Source organism: Macaca thibetana, chromosome 19 (assembly GCF_024542745.1).
Source record: "Macaca thibetana thibetana isolate TM-01 chromosome 19, ASM2454274v1, whole genome shotgun sequence".
In the NCBI taxonomy this organism is placed as follows: domain Eukaryota; kingdom Metazoa; phylum Chordata; class Mammalia; order Primates; family Cercopithecidae; genus Macaca; species Macaca thibetana.
The window spans coordinates 21,496,672-21,514,372 of record NC_065596.1 but is presented as its reverse complement, the minus strand read 5'-3'; the positions used below and the strand labels follow the sequence as shown (position 1 = coordinate 21,514,372).

General features: G+C 58.3%; 5 protein-coding genes across 7 annotated transcripts in view; 2 read left to right on the top strand and 3 right to left on the bottom strand.

Moving 5' to 3' along the window:
• LSM7 (LSM7 homolog, U6 small nuclear RNA and mRNA degradation associated) overlaps positions 1-269 on the bottom strand; it is a 401,328-nt gene extending 401,059 nt beyond the window's left edge. The window contains exon 1 of the mRNA XM_050770937.1: positions 266-269. The gene's annotated coding sequence lies outside the window, so the exon portion shown is untranslated. The remainder of the gene's footprint in view (positions 1-265) is intronic.
• Positions 1-16,006, bottom strand: part of TIMM13 (translocase of inner mitochondrial membrane 13) — a 319,004-nt gene extending 302,998 nt beyond the window's left edge. Inside the window, exon 1 of the mRNA XM_050770993.1 lies at positions 15,997-16,006. The gene's annotated coding sequence lies outside the window, so the exon portion shown is untranslated. The remainder of the gene's footprint in view (positions 1-15,996) is intronic.
• ZNF556 (zinc finger protein 556) overlaps positions 1-17,701 on the top strand; it is a 433,150-nt gene that overhangs the window by 252,594 nt on the left and 162,855 nt on the right. The window lies entirely within an intron of this gene.
• Positions 1-17,701, top strand: part of THOP1 (thimet oligopeptidase 1) — a 226,438-nt gene that overhangs the window by 121,989 nt on the left and 86,748 nt on the right. The gene's annotated exons all lie outside the window — the stretch shown is intronic.
• DIRAS1 (DIRAS family GTPase 1) overlaps positions 4,932-17,701 on the bottom strand; it is a 90,461-nt gene continuing 77,691 nt past the window's right edge. The window contains exons 2-3 of one of the 3 annotated variants that reach the window (XM_050770845.1): positions 11,758-11,817; positions 4,932-8,313 (exon numbers count right to left, since the gene is read on the bottom strand). In XM_050770845.1, coding sequence (XP_050626802.1) covers positions 7,647-8,243 — 597 coding nt within the window. In that variant the 5' untranslated portion in view covers positions 8,244-8,313; positions 11,758-11,817 and the 3' untranslated portion in view covers positions 4,932-7,646. Of the gene's footprint in view, positions 8,314-11,757; positions 11,872-17,701 lie in introns of those variants that run through there. The other 2 variants (XM_050770844.1, XM_050770843.1) reach the window with 2 other exon arrangements.

The following is a 17,701-nucleotide window of genomic DNA, read 5'->3' as shown; positions in this document are numbered from 1 at the left end:
TGGGAGGTGGAGGTTGCAGTGAGCAGAGATCATGACACTGCACTCCAGTCTGGGCGACAGAGCGAGACTCTCAAATACACACATATTGCATTAGTGAGGTGGGTAATGTGGCTAGGAGGGCTGTCACGAGGGAATCTTCCACATCACTTAAGCATCTTGTTTGTGCAGTGACTCACACCTGTCATCCCAGCACTTTGGGGAGGCCGAAGCAGGAGGATCCCTTGAGCCCAGGAGTTCGAGACCATTCTGGGCAACATAGCAAGACCCCCCCATATCTACAAATACATATATAAGAAAATTAGACGGGTGCAGTGGCTCATGCCTGTAATCCCAGCACTTTGGGAGGCCAAGGCGGGTGGATCACAAGGTCAGGAGATCGAGACCATCCGGGTTAACACGGTGAAACCCGTCTCTACTAAAACTACAGGGCCCCTGTAGTCCCAGCTACTCAGGACGCTGAGGCAGGAGAATGGTGTGATCCCAGGAGGCAGAGCTTGCAGTGAGCCGAGATGGCACCACTGCACTCCAGCCTGGGCAACAGAGTGAGACTCCGTCTCAAAAAAAAAAAAGAAAGAAAATTAGCCATGCGTGGTGATGTGCATGTATCTGTAGTCCCAGCTATTCGGGGAATGCTGAGGTGGGAGGATCACTTGAGCCCAAGAGATTGAGGCTTCAGTGAGCTGTGTTTGCACCACTGTATCACTCCAGCCTGGACGATGGAGTAAGACCCTGTCCAAAAAAAAAAAAAAAGTAGTATCTTGTGACAGTGTTTAGAGGAAGTTATGTGTGTGATAAAACTGTATAAACCACACACACATACGCGCTCAGATGAGTGCATGTAAAACCGGTGAGACCTGTGTCCTTCCACTGTGCTGGTTCTGAGGTTGCACTGCAGTTATGCGAGATGGAAACACAGCTGGGGGGCTAGGTGAGGGGTGCATTGGACCTCCTTGTACCTTCCCGTGAATCAATAATTATTAATTAATAAAACGTCTTAAACATTGCAATGGCCAGGAATAGTGGCTCACGCCTGTAATCCCAGCACTTTGGGAGGCCGAGGTGGGCGGATCACGAGGTCAGGAGATCGAGACCATCCTGGCTAACACGGTGAAACCCCATTTCTACTAAAAATACAAAAAATTAGCCAGGCGTGTTGGTGGGCGCCTGTAGTCCCAGCTACTCGGGAGCCTGAGGCAGGAGAATGGCGTGAACCCAGGAGGCGGAGCTTGCAGTGAGCCGAGATCGCGCCACTGCACTCCAGCCGGGGCAACAGAGCGAGACACCATCTCAAAAAAAAAAAAAATTGCAATGAAGGCCAGGCATGATGGCTCACGCCTGTAATCCCAGCACTTTGGGAGGCCAAGGCAGGTGGATCACCTGAGGTCAGAAGTTCAAGACCAGCCTGGCCAACATGGTGAAACCCCATCTCTATTAAAACTACAAAAATTAGTCAGGTGTGGTCTTGGGCACCTGTAATCCCAGCTCTCGGGAGGCTGGGGCAGGAGAATTTTTTGAAGCTCAGATTTCACCACTGCACTCCAGCCTGGGCGACAGAGCAAGACTCCACCTCAAAAAAAAAAAAGTAATTTTTAAAAGAGGGTGTCTCAAAACCCATGGTCGGCTGGGCGCAGTGGCTCAAGCCTGTAATCCCAGCACTTTGGGAGGCCGAGACGGGCGGATCACGAGGTCAGGAGATCGAGACCATCCTGGCTAACATGGTGAAACCCCGTCTCTACTAAAAAATACAAAAAAACTAGCCGGGCGAGGTGGCGGGCACTTGTTGTCCCAGCTACTCGGGAGGCTGAGGCAGGAGAATGGCGGGAACCCGGGAGGCGGAGCTTGCAGTGAGCTGAGATCCAGCCACTGCACTCCAGCCTGGGCGACAGAGCGAGACTCTGTCTCAAAAAAAAAAAAACCCATGGTCACCTGGATAAATAGAAGAGCGGATCCCAGGCAGGTGCTATGCTCCCTGCAGCTGGAGCTGGGATTCCACCATCTTCACATTTGACCAGCAGGATTTATCACTAACCGCCGCCCTCTCCCGCCTCCTGGGATCCTGGCAAGCCAGACTTCACGTTACACAGATAGGGAGAGTGAGGTCCTGTGGGTTCCTCCCTTTGTAAAATAGAGCTCTTAGTGCCTGTCCAACCTCCTCAGCCAGCTGCAGTAACTACACAGTGCAGCAGGGCCCTCGAGGTCTCTTGAGGGAAGTGTTGAAATGTTCCCATAATGCCCTGGCGTCCTTCTCGTGAAAGTCCAGACTCTTCCCACAGCCCACCAGGCACTGTTTGACCCCTGGCGACCTTCAACTTCACTGGCCACCCTCCCTCTCCTCCCTGCACTCCTGCCAGCCAGGCCTCACCTGTTCCTGCTTCAACATCTTTGCTGGTCCCCCTGCCCAGTGTTCCGTCCCCGGTCCCCTTGGAGCTGGCCTCTCCCCCGCTTCCCACGTCAGCAAACGCGTCGGCTTCTGAGTCAGACCCCAGAGGTCTGGGACTCCCAGCCACGTCACTTTTGTGATGCAGGTTTATCTTCTGTGTAGGGAACACGTGTCTGCAATGATTTGATCCACTTCTTCATAGACAATCATCGTCCCTGGTGGGTTATGAGTTCTGAGCGGGCAGGGACTCTGGGGCTTGTGTCTGTCACTGCTGTGTGCCCAGCATCAGGGCAGGGCCAGGCATACAGTGGTGCCTCTTGCATAGTGGATGAATGAATAAATGAACCAATGAAAACATGAATGAATGGTGTCTCAGTTCCTCCTTCCAGTCTGTGCCTGAACAAGGGCTTACCTCTTTAGCTCAGACCCCTGCCCCAGCCTGCTCTGGGTTGGGGGTGGGGGGGTGGGAGCTGGGGTGGCAGATGGGACAAGCAGGGAAGGTCCCCTGACGTACTTTGGCTCTGTGTCCCCACCCAAATCTCATGTTGAATTGTCCCGTGTTGGAGGTAGTGGCTGGTGGGAGGTGACTGGATCACAATGGTGTATCCTCATGAATGGTTTAGCACCACCTCCTCAGTCCTGTCTCATAATAGAGTTCTCACAAGATCCGGTGGTTTAAAAGTGTGTGGCACCTCCTCCCCTGTGCTCCTGCTCCGGTCAAGTGACCTGCCTGCTCCCCTCTGCCTTCAGCCATGACCGTAAGTTTCCTGAGGCCTCCCAGAAGTAGCAGCTGCCATGCTTCCTGTACAGGCTGTGGAACCATGAGCCAATTAAACCTCTTTTCTCTATCAATTACCTGTCTCAGACATTACTTGTCTTTTTTGGGGGAATGGGGGTGGGGGGTGGAACAGAGTTTCACTCTTATTGCCCAGGCTGGAGCACAATGGTATGATCTCAGCTCATTGCAACCTCCGCCTCCCAGGTTCAAGTGGTCCTCCTGCCTCAGCCTCCCGAGTAGTTGGGATTACAGACTCCCGCCACCACACCCAGATAATTTGTTGTTGTTGTTGTTTGTTTGTTGTTTTTGTTTTTTGAGACAGAGTCTCGCTCTGTCGCCCAGGCTGGAGTGCAGTGGTGCGATCTTGTCTCACTGCAAGCTCCGCTCCCGGGGCTCACGCCATTCTCCTGCCTCAGCCTTCTGAGTAGCTGGGACTACAGGAGCCTGCCACCACTCCCAGCGAATTTTTTGTATTTTTAGTAGAGACAGGATAATTTTTGTATTTTTAGTAGAGACAGGGTTTTTCATGTTAGCCAGGCTGGTCTCAAACTTCTGGCCTCAGGTGATCTGCCCTTCTCGGCCTCCCAAAGTGCTGGGATTACAAGCGTGAGCCACTGCATCTGGCCCGGCCTGGGTATTTCTTTATGGCATTGCAAGAATGGACTAATACAGTCCCCTCTGCCCCAACACCACTGGGCCTGCAAGGAAATTGCCCAAGTTCACAGGAAGTCCAGCTGGGAGAATGTCCCCAGCTAATGTGCACAGAGCAAATCTGGAAACCGAGGCCCTAGAAAAAAGCCACATAGAGACATCTCCAAGCAGAGTCCCAGACGGGTCCTGCCTTGCCTCCCCTGCTGCGTGTCCTCACCCCGCTCCCTCCACCTCCCCACCACCATTCCATTCCTCATTTCCTACACAGGTCCCCTCCTCCACCCTTCACCCCATCCCTCACTTTCTACACAGGTCCCCTCCTCCACCCTTCACCCCATCCCTCACTTTCTACACAGGTCCCCTCCTCCACCCTTCACCCCATCCCTCACTTTCTACACAGGTCCCCTCCTCCACCCTTCATCCCATCCCTCACTTCCTACACAGGTCCCCTCCTCCACCCTTCATCCCATCCCTCACTTCCTACACCCATCACCTCCTCCATCCTTCATCCCATCCCTCACTTCCTACACCCTTCACCTCCTCCACCCTTCACCCCATCCCTCACTTTCTACACAGGTCCCCTCCTCCACCCTTCACCCCATCCCTCAATTCCTACACCCATCACCTCCTCCACCCTTCATCCCATCCCTCACTTCCTACACCCATCGCCTCCTCCATCCTTCATCCCATCCCTCACTTCCTACACCCATCACCTCCTCCATCCTTCATCCCATCCCTCACTTCCTACATCCTTCACCTCCTCCACCCTTCACCCCATCCCTCACTTCCTACACCCTTCACCTCCTCCATCCTTCATCCCATCCCTCACTTCCTATGCCCATCACCTCCTCCACCCTTCACCCCATCCCTCACTTCCTACACCCTTCACCTCCTCCATCCTTCATCCCATCCCTCACTTCCTACACCCATCGCCTCCTCCACCCTTCATCCCACCCCTCACTTCCTACACCCTTCACCTCCTCCACCCTTCACCCCATCCCTCACTTCCTACACCCATCACCTCCTCCACCCTTCACCCCATCCTGCACCTCCCCACACTTCCTGATTCTTTGCAGGTGGTGAGCTGACACCCCACCCCCACCACAGAGACGGGCACCATGCTGGTGGGAAATGCAGGATCCACTTTTTTATTGCAGGAAGACTATGTCTAGAGCGAAGGCTACACAGACCCCACAATGGGGGAGTGGGGACACCCACATGCGGGGGGAGAGGGGGTGGGGGCGGAGTCACAGGAAGCATGGCCTGGCACAGTCCTCAGCACCAGGGGTGCCCAGGCAGTATGGGCCAGCAGCCAGGGCAGGCTCAGGCCCCCTCCTATTGCAGATCCCCTCTCTCCCCAGGGTCGGGGCAGGGTCTGGGGTGGGAGAGGCCTGGAGGTGGGCAGGGCCCCAGGGAGATTGTGCTATCAGGGTGTGTCCCTGAGAAAGGGCCGCAGACCCCTGCCCAGCCTCACTCTCTCCGGCACCTTCAGAGCCCAGAAGCTACTGCCAGGACAGGAGAGGAGGCAATGTCAGCTGCTGGTGGGCCCTGGGACAGCCCAAGTTTTAGGGGGACCCCGCTCTGCTCAGACACAATGCCAGCTCTTCTGGGAGCCCAGTCCAGGTGCTGGATAGCAACACACACACAAGTATGCACACTCCCTCTCTCTGAGTGTGTCCAGTAAACATTTGTTGAGTAAACACACACATGAACACAGAGGAAAACAAACATGCTTGTACCAAATCAGACACGAGCAACATGTTATCTACATCGTCCCATGTACCAAATCAGACACGAGCAATCTGTTATCTACATAGTCCCACCTGGCCACATGACTACAGAGACACATGCGTGCAATCTCTCTCTCTCTCTCTCAGTGTACAAAAGCGTGCGCGCACACACACACACACGCTGCTTCCTCACACCCAATAAGATCAACACCTCCATTTCACCTTCCCTCGCTGACTTAGCTGCTGTGCTCCAAAGCCCCACTATGGAGAGACCCACATGGCACAGAACAAAGAGCAGCTTCCAGCCAATAGCCAGTGAGGAACTGAGGCCCTCAGTCCTGCAACAGCAAGGAACTGAATGCTGCAACAACCACATGAGCTTGGAAGAAGCAAATCCTTCCCCGATCAGGCCTTCAGATGAGACCTCTGCCTGGCCAATGCTTTGATTGCAGCCTCCTGAGATCCCGAGTAGAGGACCCAGCGAACCTGCACACAGGCTCTGACCTGCATAATCTATGAGATAATAAACGTGTGTTGTTTCTGGTTGCTCCATTTGTGGTCATTGGTTACACAGCAATATCCAACTGATACAGATTTGGGACCAAAAGTCACATTGCTAGAGAGTCATGTTGCTATCGAGTGGAACAGAGATCGTGTCCCTCAATCAGGACAAACATATTTACAGATAAATACTCTCAGAAAAACCATATCACCCACTCCTGCAAAATATAGTCATGCTCATACAGGCACAAAGATTCACACAGACACATCGCAATTACCCGGTCTTGTTGACAACCATACACAGGTATCTACAACTACCCACCTCTCTATAGACCCTACACCACTATTACACACACAGACTGCCACGAAAACATACCATCCCAGACAGACACACACAGGTATACACACAGATGCACTTAGATACAAGTCACCCATCCACGCACCCCAGGTTGCACAAATACACCGCATACACCGTTCCATAGTCACTTCCGTGAATGTTGGACACAACCCTGTGGGGTCACGTGAGTGTGGCGTCACTCAGACTCTCTCACAAAAACACCGAGAACCTCATGGCTGCAGATACACCTGACTCCAGGACGCCACCTTCCCGGGTGGGCCCTGCTCTCTGGGACACAGGTGGTGGGGAGGAAGTGGGCGGGGCAGACCTCTGCCTGGAGGCCCCTCGGATCCTGCTGGTGCTGGGTCCTATCGGCTGTCCCTCTACCGGGGTGTAATTGATGTCTCTCTGGCCAGGGCCCTGGGCACCCCCTCCTGAGCATCCCAGGTCCCCACCCACCATGCGTTGCTAACGTCTCTGTCTTGGTGGAAGAGACGGGTCCCCGGGTGGACGGTGTCTGGGAAGCCCTTCTACGTTCATGGTGCGTCTCCGACCGGGCAGTTGTGCTGTGGATGTGGCCGGTCCCCGGGGGTGGGACTCGGGGCTGGCAGGGGCACTGCTGCAGGCCCTGTGGTTATTGCCTGGTGGCCTGAGGCCCATCCCGCGGGCCCCACACCCCGGTGTGAAGACAGGAGAGAGCGGCATTCTGGGACCGGAGGAGGGGCACAGATCAGAGGTCGTGAGGGGCCGGGTGGGGTTGGATGTATATTAACACCAAACAGGAGAAAAAAAGAAAAAAATATCTGAGGCTGATGTGCATTTTCAACTCCCCCCTCCCCCGGAAGGTCACAGTGATCAAATGTGAGGGACAGGACGCGCAGGTCTGGCTGGGGACACCCGAGGGAAAGAGATGGAGATGGGGAAACGCAGCCTCCTCTGATCCCGGCGGGAACAAGCAGCTCCTCTTGCCAGCTCCCCGTCCTGTTTTCCCATCTGCAGGACAAGGGGGGCCACCTCCAGCTCTTGGTTTTGGGGGGCGGGTACAGACAGAACAGGAGGGTGGAAAGAGAGCGGGGGAGGAAGAAGAGCCCCAGCCCTGCCTCGGGATGGGCAGGGGCAGTGGAGAGGGGGTGGCCTCGGTTTCCCCAGCCGAGGTGTCGGAGGAAGGATGAGAGAAGAGGAGGAGGCCGAGGAGGGTGTCATTGTTGGGGGAGGCAGCGGGGGCCGGGGCCAGTGGGGGTGGGCGGCGGGCAGGTGGGCGTTCCGGGCTCACATGAGGGTGCATTTGCCCTTGACGCGGTCTGTCCTCTTCTGCTTCCCGGAGCGCTTGCCGTCGATGTTGAGGCTCATGTTCCGGCGGGTCTCCAGCGTCAGCAGCTCCTGGAAGAGCTCCTTGACGTTGTAGTTCATCTTGGCCGAGGTCTCCATGAAGGCGCACTTCCACTCCTGGGCCACCGCCTGCGCCTCGCGCGTGTCCACCTCCCGCTGCGTCTCGTCGCACTTGTTGCCCACGAGCATCACGGGGATGTCCTCCACGCTGCCCTTGATCTGCACGATGAGCTTGTAGATGGGCCCCAGCTCCTCCAGCGACTGCTTGCTGGTGACCGAGAACACCAGGATGAAGGCGTGGCCCTTAGAGATGGACAAGCGCTGCATGGCCGGGAACTGGTGGCTGCCGGTGGTGTCTGTGATTTGCAGCGTGCACACGCTCTTGTCGCAGCTGATCACCTGCCGGTAGGTGTCCTCGATGGTGGGGATGTACGTGTCACGGAACGTGCCCTTCACGAAGCGCAGCACCAGTGAGCTCTTGCCCACGCCGCCCGCCCCAAACACCACCACGCGGTAGTCATTGCTCTGTTCGGGCATCTTCCCCGCGGCGGGTGGGGGGCCGGGCCTGGGAGGGTCTGGTGCCGGCTGCAAGAACCCCAGACCGAGCCTGTGCGGAGAGGAGGGTCAGACGTCAAAGGCCACCCAGGCTGGAGGGGACAGCCCCACGCCCTAGGGAGAGAGGCAGACAGGGCGGCTTCTCAGAGGAGGTGGCTGCTGTGCCTCCTGCCTCCCGAAAAGGCCCATCTGCTTGCCGTGGCTGACTTTGCAGTTCTGTCCCGCAGGTGGGCACACAGCCAACACCCTTTGCTTACTCCTCCCTAACCAAATCTGGGGCCTGAGCTTCCCCGGGGGGCGCTGAGCTAGGAGAGGTGTGAGAGATGCCGGGATGCCCACGAAACTCCTTCCCCTGGTGCGGGTGTCCCTTCCAGGCTGTGCAGGCTTCCTCCTCTCTTCCCAGCGTGGCAGGGGCCCCTGAAAGCTAGCAGGTCTGCCTTCCACCTCTCGCTCCACACCTGCCTGACTCTGAGGCCTTGCTGAGCCATTGTGCCACCCTGAGCCTGTTTGGTGGATCAAACGGTGCCCGTCTCCAACAACCATGGGTCCCCTGCTCTTCCCCCACCCAAGAGATGGCTAACCCTCGTGGAAAACGCACATGGTGCTGTGTTTAAGATGCATGTGTCAGGGCTGCAGCCCTAGGTATGATGAATCAGTCGGCCAGGGCAACAGCCCTGGAAACTTGTATTTTATTTTATTCTTCTTATTTATTTATTTATTTATTTTTAGACAGAGTTTCGCTCTTGCTGCCCAGGCTGGAGTGCAGTGGCTCAATCTCGGCTCACCGCAACTTCCGCCTCCCGGGTTCAAGCTATTCTCCTGCCTCAGCTTCCCAAGCAGCTGGGACTACAGGCATGCGCCACCACGCCTGGCTAATTCTATATTTTTAGTAGAGACGGGGTTTGTCCATGTTGGTCAGGCAGGTCTCGAACTCCTGACCTCAGGTGATCTGCCCACCTCGGCCTCCCAAAGTGCTGGGGTTACAGGCGTGAGCTACCGCACCTGGCCTTCTTCTTATTTTTTTTTTAAGACCAAGTCTCCTTCTGTTGCCCAGGCTGGAGTTCAGCGGTGCAATCTCGGCTCACTGTAACCTCTGCTTTCTCGGTTCAAGTAATTCTCCTGCCTCAGCCTCCAGAGTAACTGGGACTACAGGCACGCACCATCACACCCGGCTAATTTTTGTATTTTTAGTAGAGACGGGGTTTCGCCATGTTGGCCAGGCTGGTCTTGAACTCCTGACCTCAGGTGATCCTCCCGCCTCAGCCTCCCAAAGTGCTGGGATTACAGGCGTGAGCCACCGAGTCCAGCTGGAACTTGTATTTTAAGGCTGCTCTCCTCAGCTCCCATAAATGGGATCCTGAGGCTGGGAGTCTGAGAACCACAATTTGCAAATCAGGGCACCAATTTCCAATAGCCACCCCGGGAGGCAGGGTCTTGCAGCCCAGGTGGGACACAAACATACACAACCAGAAGCTGAATGGGAAAATCCCTGCTTCCTAAATTATAAAATCAAACTATGGCCTGGCATGCCCTAGGCCTTCCCGTTCAGGTCTGATGGATCCTTAGGAATAGCGTTTCCTGGGAGGGGGTCCTTTTGGCCTCTCTCTTCTCTCTTGGGCTCAGAGAGGTCCAGCAGCCTGAGGAGGTCACACAGCACAGCAGATCCTGAAAGGATGGAGGTGGGGAGAGAACCCTGGGGGAAGGGCAGGTGGCTTATCTCCAGAATTTATGTCCTCCCCTCCCCTTCCTCCTTCCAGTCTCTGGGATGGGGATGGGGAGTCCCCCAGCAAGGGGGTCTACAGTGGGATAGAAGGAGGCACCAGTTCCTACTTGCTGTTGCACTTGGGGTGGGGGTGTGTTTATGGGGAGGGTCCAGAGGTTCCCCAGGAGCCAGTGGTTTGAACCTAAACAGGCACATTCAAGTCCCCAAGCCTCCGTTCTCTCTTCTGTGAAATGAGAGCCACTGTTGGGACAAGTAAGGTGACAAGGTGGAGAAAGGTCCCAGGCAGTGCCCTGTCCAGCAGAGACTCCGATCACCACAGTGATCACAATCACAAGGGCTCGGGGCCGGTAGGCAGAGCACTTGGCCGTGCCAGTTGGTTGCAAAGGCACCTTCTGGATTATCAAGGGTAACAGATTTGCCAGAAAAAGAAAACAGGATGATGAAAGCGCCAGCTGACACAGTCCCCAGTTGTGATGAGCCAGGCAAACTTCTGGGCGCCTCGGCAATGCCAACTCATGTGATTGGCTGCCGGGTGTGTGGACTACATGCATAGTAATTCTGGACATTCGGAGGAGGCTGGGGGTGCTGGTGGTTGGGGGGAGGCGGCCTGCGCTGCAGACCCTGCCCTTTCCTGGGTGGGCGCCCTGAGAGGCAGGCACGCTGCTGTGCAGAAAGATGCCACCAAGATGGGCCTGGGGTCCTAACGGCCATGGGTTCTGTGGAACCAGACCCAGCCTTTGCCTTGCTGTGGGCACTGAAGCTCCAGCCCCCATCAGCAGAACTGTCCTCCCCGAGTAGCCCCGCTGGGTCTGGAATCCCTGACTAGGAAGGCGCTTGCACTCAAGAGCCCTGAAGCCCACGAAGCCCACGCGGCTTCCCACCTCCTCCTCCTGGGGGATGCGGGTGGAAGGAGGGGGTCGTGGGCCCTGAGGCGGGAGCAGGAGGGGCTGGCTCAAGGTCACAGAGCAGGGGGGTGGAGGCGCATAGCTGGGCTGGAAGCCCACCCTGCTTGGCTACACTCCCGGGGTTTCCCGCCTGTGCCGGGCAGCCCACCCCCGGACAGCCAGGCAGGGCCAATGTACCCCAGCCCTGGGTCCCTGAAGCCCGGCTCCTGGCCGGACACGGCATGGTTGGTGGGGGCGGGGGTGTCAAAGCAAGCTCAGGGTCAGGAAAGCAGAGAAAGCCGCGACCCAGGGGTCTGGCAGGGGTCACGCCTGACCAAGGGTGGGGCGGGGGTCTGACCCGGGGCCGCCTGACCGCTGAGGGGTCTGATGGAGAGAGGGCCTGCTCTAGGGGGCCGAGGGCGCAGAGGCACAGTGCGGGGCCAGCCCAGGGGCGCCCCTTGACTCAGGAGGACCTCAGTGGTGGAGAGGAGGAGCCCACCCCGGGAAGGGGCGCGGAGGGAGGGGCTTGGCTGGGCAGCGGGGCGGAGGGCGAAGTGGGCAGCTGCAGGAGGGAGGAGGCCCTGCCCGAGGGGACCAATGCGGAGAGGGGCGGCGGGGTGGGCCTCGGTGGGGCGGGCTCGGCAGGGGGGCGCCCTCCGGGTGGGGGAGGGGAGGCGGCCGGGAGCTGTCCAAGGTGAGCCGCGGAGGGGCCGGCAGGGCTGGCGGGATGGGACCGGGGGCGCCCGGCCAGGGGCCCTGGAGCCAGGCGGGGAAGGGCCCGGCCCCGAGGCCCGGGAGGGTGGGGCCGGGACAAAGGAGGGACGCGCGGCGGGGAGGACGGCCGGCGGGGGGCTGCGCAGGGACCCCCGCCCCGCCCCGGGCCGCCTACCTGGGCCCGCTGGTCCCTGCGGCGCCGCGGCCGCTGCTCCTGCCCGCTCCGGTGTCCGCTGGCGCCGCCGCCCCCCGCCCGCCCGAGCCGCCGCAGTCGCGCCCGCGCCGTCCCCGCCCGCCCGGCCCCGCGCTCCGCCCCGCCCCGCCCCGCCCCGGGGACCCGCGCCCACGGGGCCCGCGCGCCGCCTGGCCAAGGTCACCGCCGGCCCACGAGGGACCCCGGACCGCCACCCCCACGGCACCCCTGCCCGCGCCCGGGGTGGGGGAGATCGCCAGGATCCGGGACCCCCGCCTTGCCACGTGGCCACCTGCGCGCGCCCTCTCTCGGGATGGGAGCGTGGGGCCGCTTCCCGGGAAACCCCGAGTGGGGGCCAGGAGCCCGGCTCGGGAGGAGCAGACTCCAGCCGGGGGTGGGGGGCTTTGGCAGAAATACGGATAAAGGGGGTGCAGAATGGGGCCCCTGAGGCCGGCTGGGGCCCGGTCACACGCAGGACGGGGAACCAGAGGGGTGCGTTGTGAATTGAGTACGTCGATAACCAACACTCAATGAACAGGTTTAGAAGCGGGCAGAGTTGGGAGGGTTCAGGTCAGTGGGGTGCACCTGGAGGCCCACCCATCCCAGGGGCCTGGGCAGGGGCGGGATGGGGGTAGAAGTGGACTTAGCACTCAGTAGGGCTGGTTTTGTGGATTGGGAGGCAGCCCGTGGCAGTCGGGCCTAGGGAGGTGGGGGATGAGCAAAGGGGGCTGGTGCTACTCTGCAGAGAATGGGTTTGCGGTTTTGGGTTAGGAATATGTTTGTGTTCCCCCAACAGGAGGCGTCTTAGGGGAGCACTGGCTTTCCTGATGGCGTCTGTGTATCCACGAGACCGTGACTCCTCCTCCATTTTGGAGACCTGGAGGCTGAGGTTCCTTTTGGCCTCATCGGGCAGATCCCAGAGGAGACTGGACTTTGGGGTCCAGTGACCAGGTCAGAAGGTGCACTCACGGGTGAGTGTGAGTGTGGGACAGTCCCAGGCCGCAAGGCTGTTAGAGGAAGGCGCCCCTTGGTGGAGAGGCCAACTCTCGGACCCACAGGGGACTCTCCCGAGTCAGAGTGGTCAGTGGGTGAGAGGCTGGTCTGGAAGGTGGTGAGCTCCCCGTCACCAGGCCTGTGAGCAGGTGCTGCAGCCCCGGGAAGCCCTTGGTACTCAGCTCCTGGGTTCTCCATGGCCACCATTTCCATGGCCCTGGATGAGGTGGGCCCTTCTGCCTCTGCAGAGACTTGGCACTGCCCCCAAGACCACTCAGTCCCGTCTCCTGTTGCCACTGAGGCCGGGGCACTGAGGTTCGTATGACTTTGGTACTCTGCTTCTCCCTGACTTGACCCCACTCTCCCTCCTGGCCTCTAGACCCCCGCTCTGCAGCCCTCCTACTCTGCCACTCAACGCTCCAACTGGGACATGGGCCTCCCCTGCTCTAACGCCACCCATGGCTCCCTTCTCCCAGGTCAAGGTCCAGCTTCTCAGCCTGGCATCCATGGCCTGGCCTGAGTGCTCCTGGTGTTCACCTCCCTCCTGCCCTGACCCCAGCCCTGTGGGAGCACCTCAGAGCATGGCCCGGCCCCTGACCCTCATCTGGGGGTGCCCTCAGCAGGAGATGGAGACAGCCCCGAGGCAGACAAATCCCAGCTTCTGCTCTACATGGCTGCCCGGAGGGAAGTGCCTTCTCCAAGCCTCGGTTCCCCCATCTGTCAGTGACGTCACTGTTGCCCGCCTGTAGGGTTGCTGGGAACACACGGGCAGGGTGCCCACCTACACAGGGCTGCTGGGCACCCAAGCACTCAGACCGCAGCCCTGCCCCTTCCCAGTCTGCCTGCCTGCCTTCGTCTCCTGAGTGACCTGCCAGCGTGGGGCAGGGCGTCGGGCTGGCTCCCTGGCTCCTCTGGGCACCAGCTCAGGCCGGGGCAGGCTGACTCATAGGTAGGAGAGTGGGCAGGGCAGTAACTCCACGCTGCGGCTGCTATTTATAGCTCCCAGGCCAGGCTGTGGGCCGAGTGAGCTGGCGAGGCCAGGCCCTGTTCCCCTCCTCACTGTCCCTGGGGAACAGAGGCTCCACCCCTGACCCGAGCACCCAAACTAGGACAGCAGGAGCCTCTCCCCCATGGCGGGCCAGGAAGCAGAGCGTTCGTCCTGGCCTTTGTGAGTGGCGGTGGGTGGGCGCCCCAGCTCTGCCTCTCCTTGGCAAGGTCCATGATCCAAATCTCAGGGGCCAGGGCACTTGCACACTGGGGCGCTGAGCAAGCCGGGACTGGCACTGGAGTTTCCTGGGTTCCCTGCTGCCTCTCCTACCCGAGTCCCTGTTTGGAGAGTCCCTGGGTGTCCTGAGAGGCACAGAGGTGGGTGAGGAGGACTGAGGCCGGCTGCATCTTTGCCAAGGAGAAGAGGACCCGTCAACCTCTCCAGCTCCCGAGCTGGGCGGGATCCACAGGCGTCCACGCTGAGTCCCCAGGGTGAAACCGGGGGAGTCTGCATGGATCCCGCAAACACAGAGTGCCAGTGTAGTGGGTGCTGGGCCCTCAGCCGTCTGTACGAGGCCACTGTCCCTGCTCCCGTCTGGAAACTGCTGCTCAGAGAACGGAAGCGGCTCGCCCATGGTGGCCCAGTGGGGAAGAGGCCCGTCCAGATCCATCAGGCTCTGAAGCCACAGCCCAGCCTTCTGGGGATGGACGGCCACCCCCTTGTGATCCTCTTGCCCTGTCCCTGGCTATCTGGAGTCCTGTCCCGGGGACAGTGGGCCTGTCCTGCCTTACAGATCTCCTTTCAACAGAATAGCAAGGGATGGCGTTCATCTGAAACGTCCAGCTCCTCAGCCGGCCCTGCAGCTCCACGGCCCCTGTCCTCACCCTGCTGCCCTGGCCAGGGCCGCACGGGCCTCACTGAGCCCCAGCTAGCCATTGGAGAGGAGGGCAGTAGGGTCCGGTCCTCGGCTCTCTTCAGTGGTCTCTGGACCATGTGGGCAAAGCTGAGTTTGCACATCCTGGCCTCAGGGGGAAGAGTCCCTGGAGGCTCAGCCACACAGTTGCTTTTCAAGTTTAGCATCTGTCAATCAATCAATCTATCTATCATCTATCTATCTATCATCTATCAATCATCGATCTGTCATCTATCAATCAATCAATCATCTATCATCTAACAATAATCTACCGATCATCTATCACCCATCAATAATCAATCATCTACCTATCATCTATCATCTATTAATCATTTACCTATTGTCTATCAATCATCTGTCATCTATTAATCATTATCTATCAATTATCTATCTATCTATCTATCTATCTATCTATCTACATCTATCAAGACAGGGTCTCACTCTGTCACCCAGGCTGGAGTGCAGTGGTGAGGTCACAGCTCACCGCAGCCTTGACCTTCTGGGCTCAAGCAATCCTTCCTCCTCAACCTCCTGAGTAGCTGGGACTACAGGTACGCACCACCAGGCCCAGCTAATTTTTAAAAATGTTTCTGGGCTGGGCACAATGGCTCATGCCTGTAATCCCTGCACTTTGGGAGGCTGAGGTGGGCAGATCACTTGAGGTCAGGAGTTCAAGACCAGCCTGGCCAACATGGTGAAACCCCTTCTCTACTAAAAATATAAAAAGTTAGCCAAACGTGGTGGCAGGCGCGTGTAATCCCAGCTACTCAGGAGGCTGAGGCAGGAGAATCACTTGAACCTGGGAGGCGGAGGTTGCAGTCAGCTGAGATCACACCACTGTACTCCAGCCTGGGCAACAGAGCAAGACTCTATCTTAAAAGACAAAAAGAAAAAAAGTTCTGGGCTGGACACAGTGGCTCACGCCTATAATCCTAGTACTTTGAGAGGCTGATCAAGAGGTCAGCACTTTGAGGTGGGCTGATCACGAGGTCAGGAGTTCGAGACCAGCCTGACCAACATGGTGAAACTCCATCTCTACTAAAAATACAAAAATTAGCCGGGCATGGTGGTAGGCACCTGTAAACCCAGCTATTCAGGAGGCTGAGGCAGGAGAATCGCTTGAACCTGGGAGGCAGAGGTTGCAGTGAGCTGAGACCGTGCCATTGTACTCCAGCCTGGGTGACAGAGCAAGACTCAAAAAAAAAAAAAAAATCTGTAGAGATAGGGTCTTACTATATTGTCGAGGCTGGTGGCATCAATATTTTAAGATACAACAAAGACCATTTGTCAAAAACCAGTTTGCCTTCAAAGATGAACGGGCTGGCATCCCCAAGTCCCCACCCCCTTTTTTTTTTTTCTGTCGGCATCTGCAGAGCTGCTCACCGCTGCTCCCCCAGCCCCCATGCCACGCCTCACCCTGCCTGGCTCCTAGAGTCAGCACTGGGTTCCTCTCTAACATCCGAGTGCTATGGGTTTTTGTTTTTGTTTTTTAGACAGAGTCTCACTCTGTCACCCAGACTGGAGTGCAGTAGTGTGATCTCGGCTCACTGCAACCTCCACCTCCTGGGTTCAAGCAACTCCCCTGCCTCAGCCTCCCTAGTAGCTGGGATTACAGGTGCCCACCGCCACACCCGGCTAATTTTTATACTTTTAGTAGAGATGGGGTTTCACCATGTTGCCCAGGCTGGTCTGGAACTCCTGACCTCAGGTGATCCGTCCGCCTCGGCCTCCCAAAGAGCTGGGATTACAGGTGTGAGCCACCGTGCCTGGCTGGGGTGCCGTTTCATCACCACCTCTAAGGAGTGGGGTTACTGAGTCTTTACCATTGGCAGCGTAAGCTCCGGTAACACCTGGGTCTTCTTAGAGAGAAGCAGCCACTCTGGTCATCAGAGAAAAAAGGCTGAGAACTACAGAGAGGCCCCAGGACCTTTGTACATGCTGCTCCCTCAGCCAGACGTGCCGTCTCTCCCCCATCTCCTCCTCACTCACTTCCTCCAGTCCCCTGCATGTCACCCCAGAGACCGCTCCTGACCACGGAGCTAAAATCATCTCCTTTTGCCGTCTCTCACCGTGTCCTGATTCTTTTCAGGGCATTTATTGCTACCTGGTACCACGTGACATGCTGGCGTCGGCTCCCTCTCCAGAATGTGAGCCGCCTTAGTTCTGGGGCACTGGTTCCCACCCAGGGGGTGATTCGGTCCCAAGGGGAGACTGGGCACTAGATGGGAACATCTGTGGTTCTCACAACTGCAGGTGCTCCTGGCATGGAGTGGCTGGAGGCCAGGGATGCTGCTCAGCACCCTGCAGCGTCCAGGGCAACCCCATCCCAGAGAACCATCTGGCCCCTGGGTCCACAGTGCCCAGGGGGAGAGACCCTGGAGGGGTGGATGGTCTCAAACTTTGCCCACCCCAGCATGGCCAGCGTTGCCTGGGAACTTGGTGGAATGCAAATTCTCAGGCCCCACTCCAAAGCCCAGCTGCAGCTCAGCTTCCCACAAGGCACAGGATGGCCCCAGATGTCCACAAAGCCGAGGCACAGAAGCCTGTCCTGGGGGCCAGCTCATCTAGCCTGAGACTGGCTGGACCTCCACTAGCTCAGACGGAAGCCCAGCCAGCCCGCTCACCTCTTCATGGAGAAGCCCGACACAGCGCTGGCCACTCCCTCCCCTCCGTGTGCGGCTCCCAGGCTCTGAAGCACTCACCTGTCTAACCCGATTCTCACCCTGCAAGACCGCAACCCGCCATCACTTCCACCCTCAGCCAGGACACGGAGGCCAGCTGTGTCACTGCCCCGAGGGGCTGCAGGTGCATGGCCGCAGAGGCCTGAGGGGTGGCAGGGACAGAGGTGGGGGCACCTTCCCACTCCAGCCCCGTCTGGCCTCAGCACCCGGCAGCCGGGAGAAGAGTTCTGGGGTCTTCCAGACGAGCGCCCACGTCCTGCAGCAGCCCCTCCCTCGAAAGGCAGACCTCTCCTCTACTTTCGGGAGCCTCCACCTCCTTCCCACCCGCAGGTGGACCCTGGAAAGGCTGGG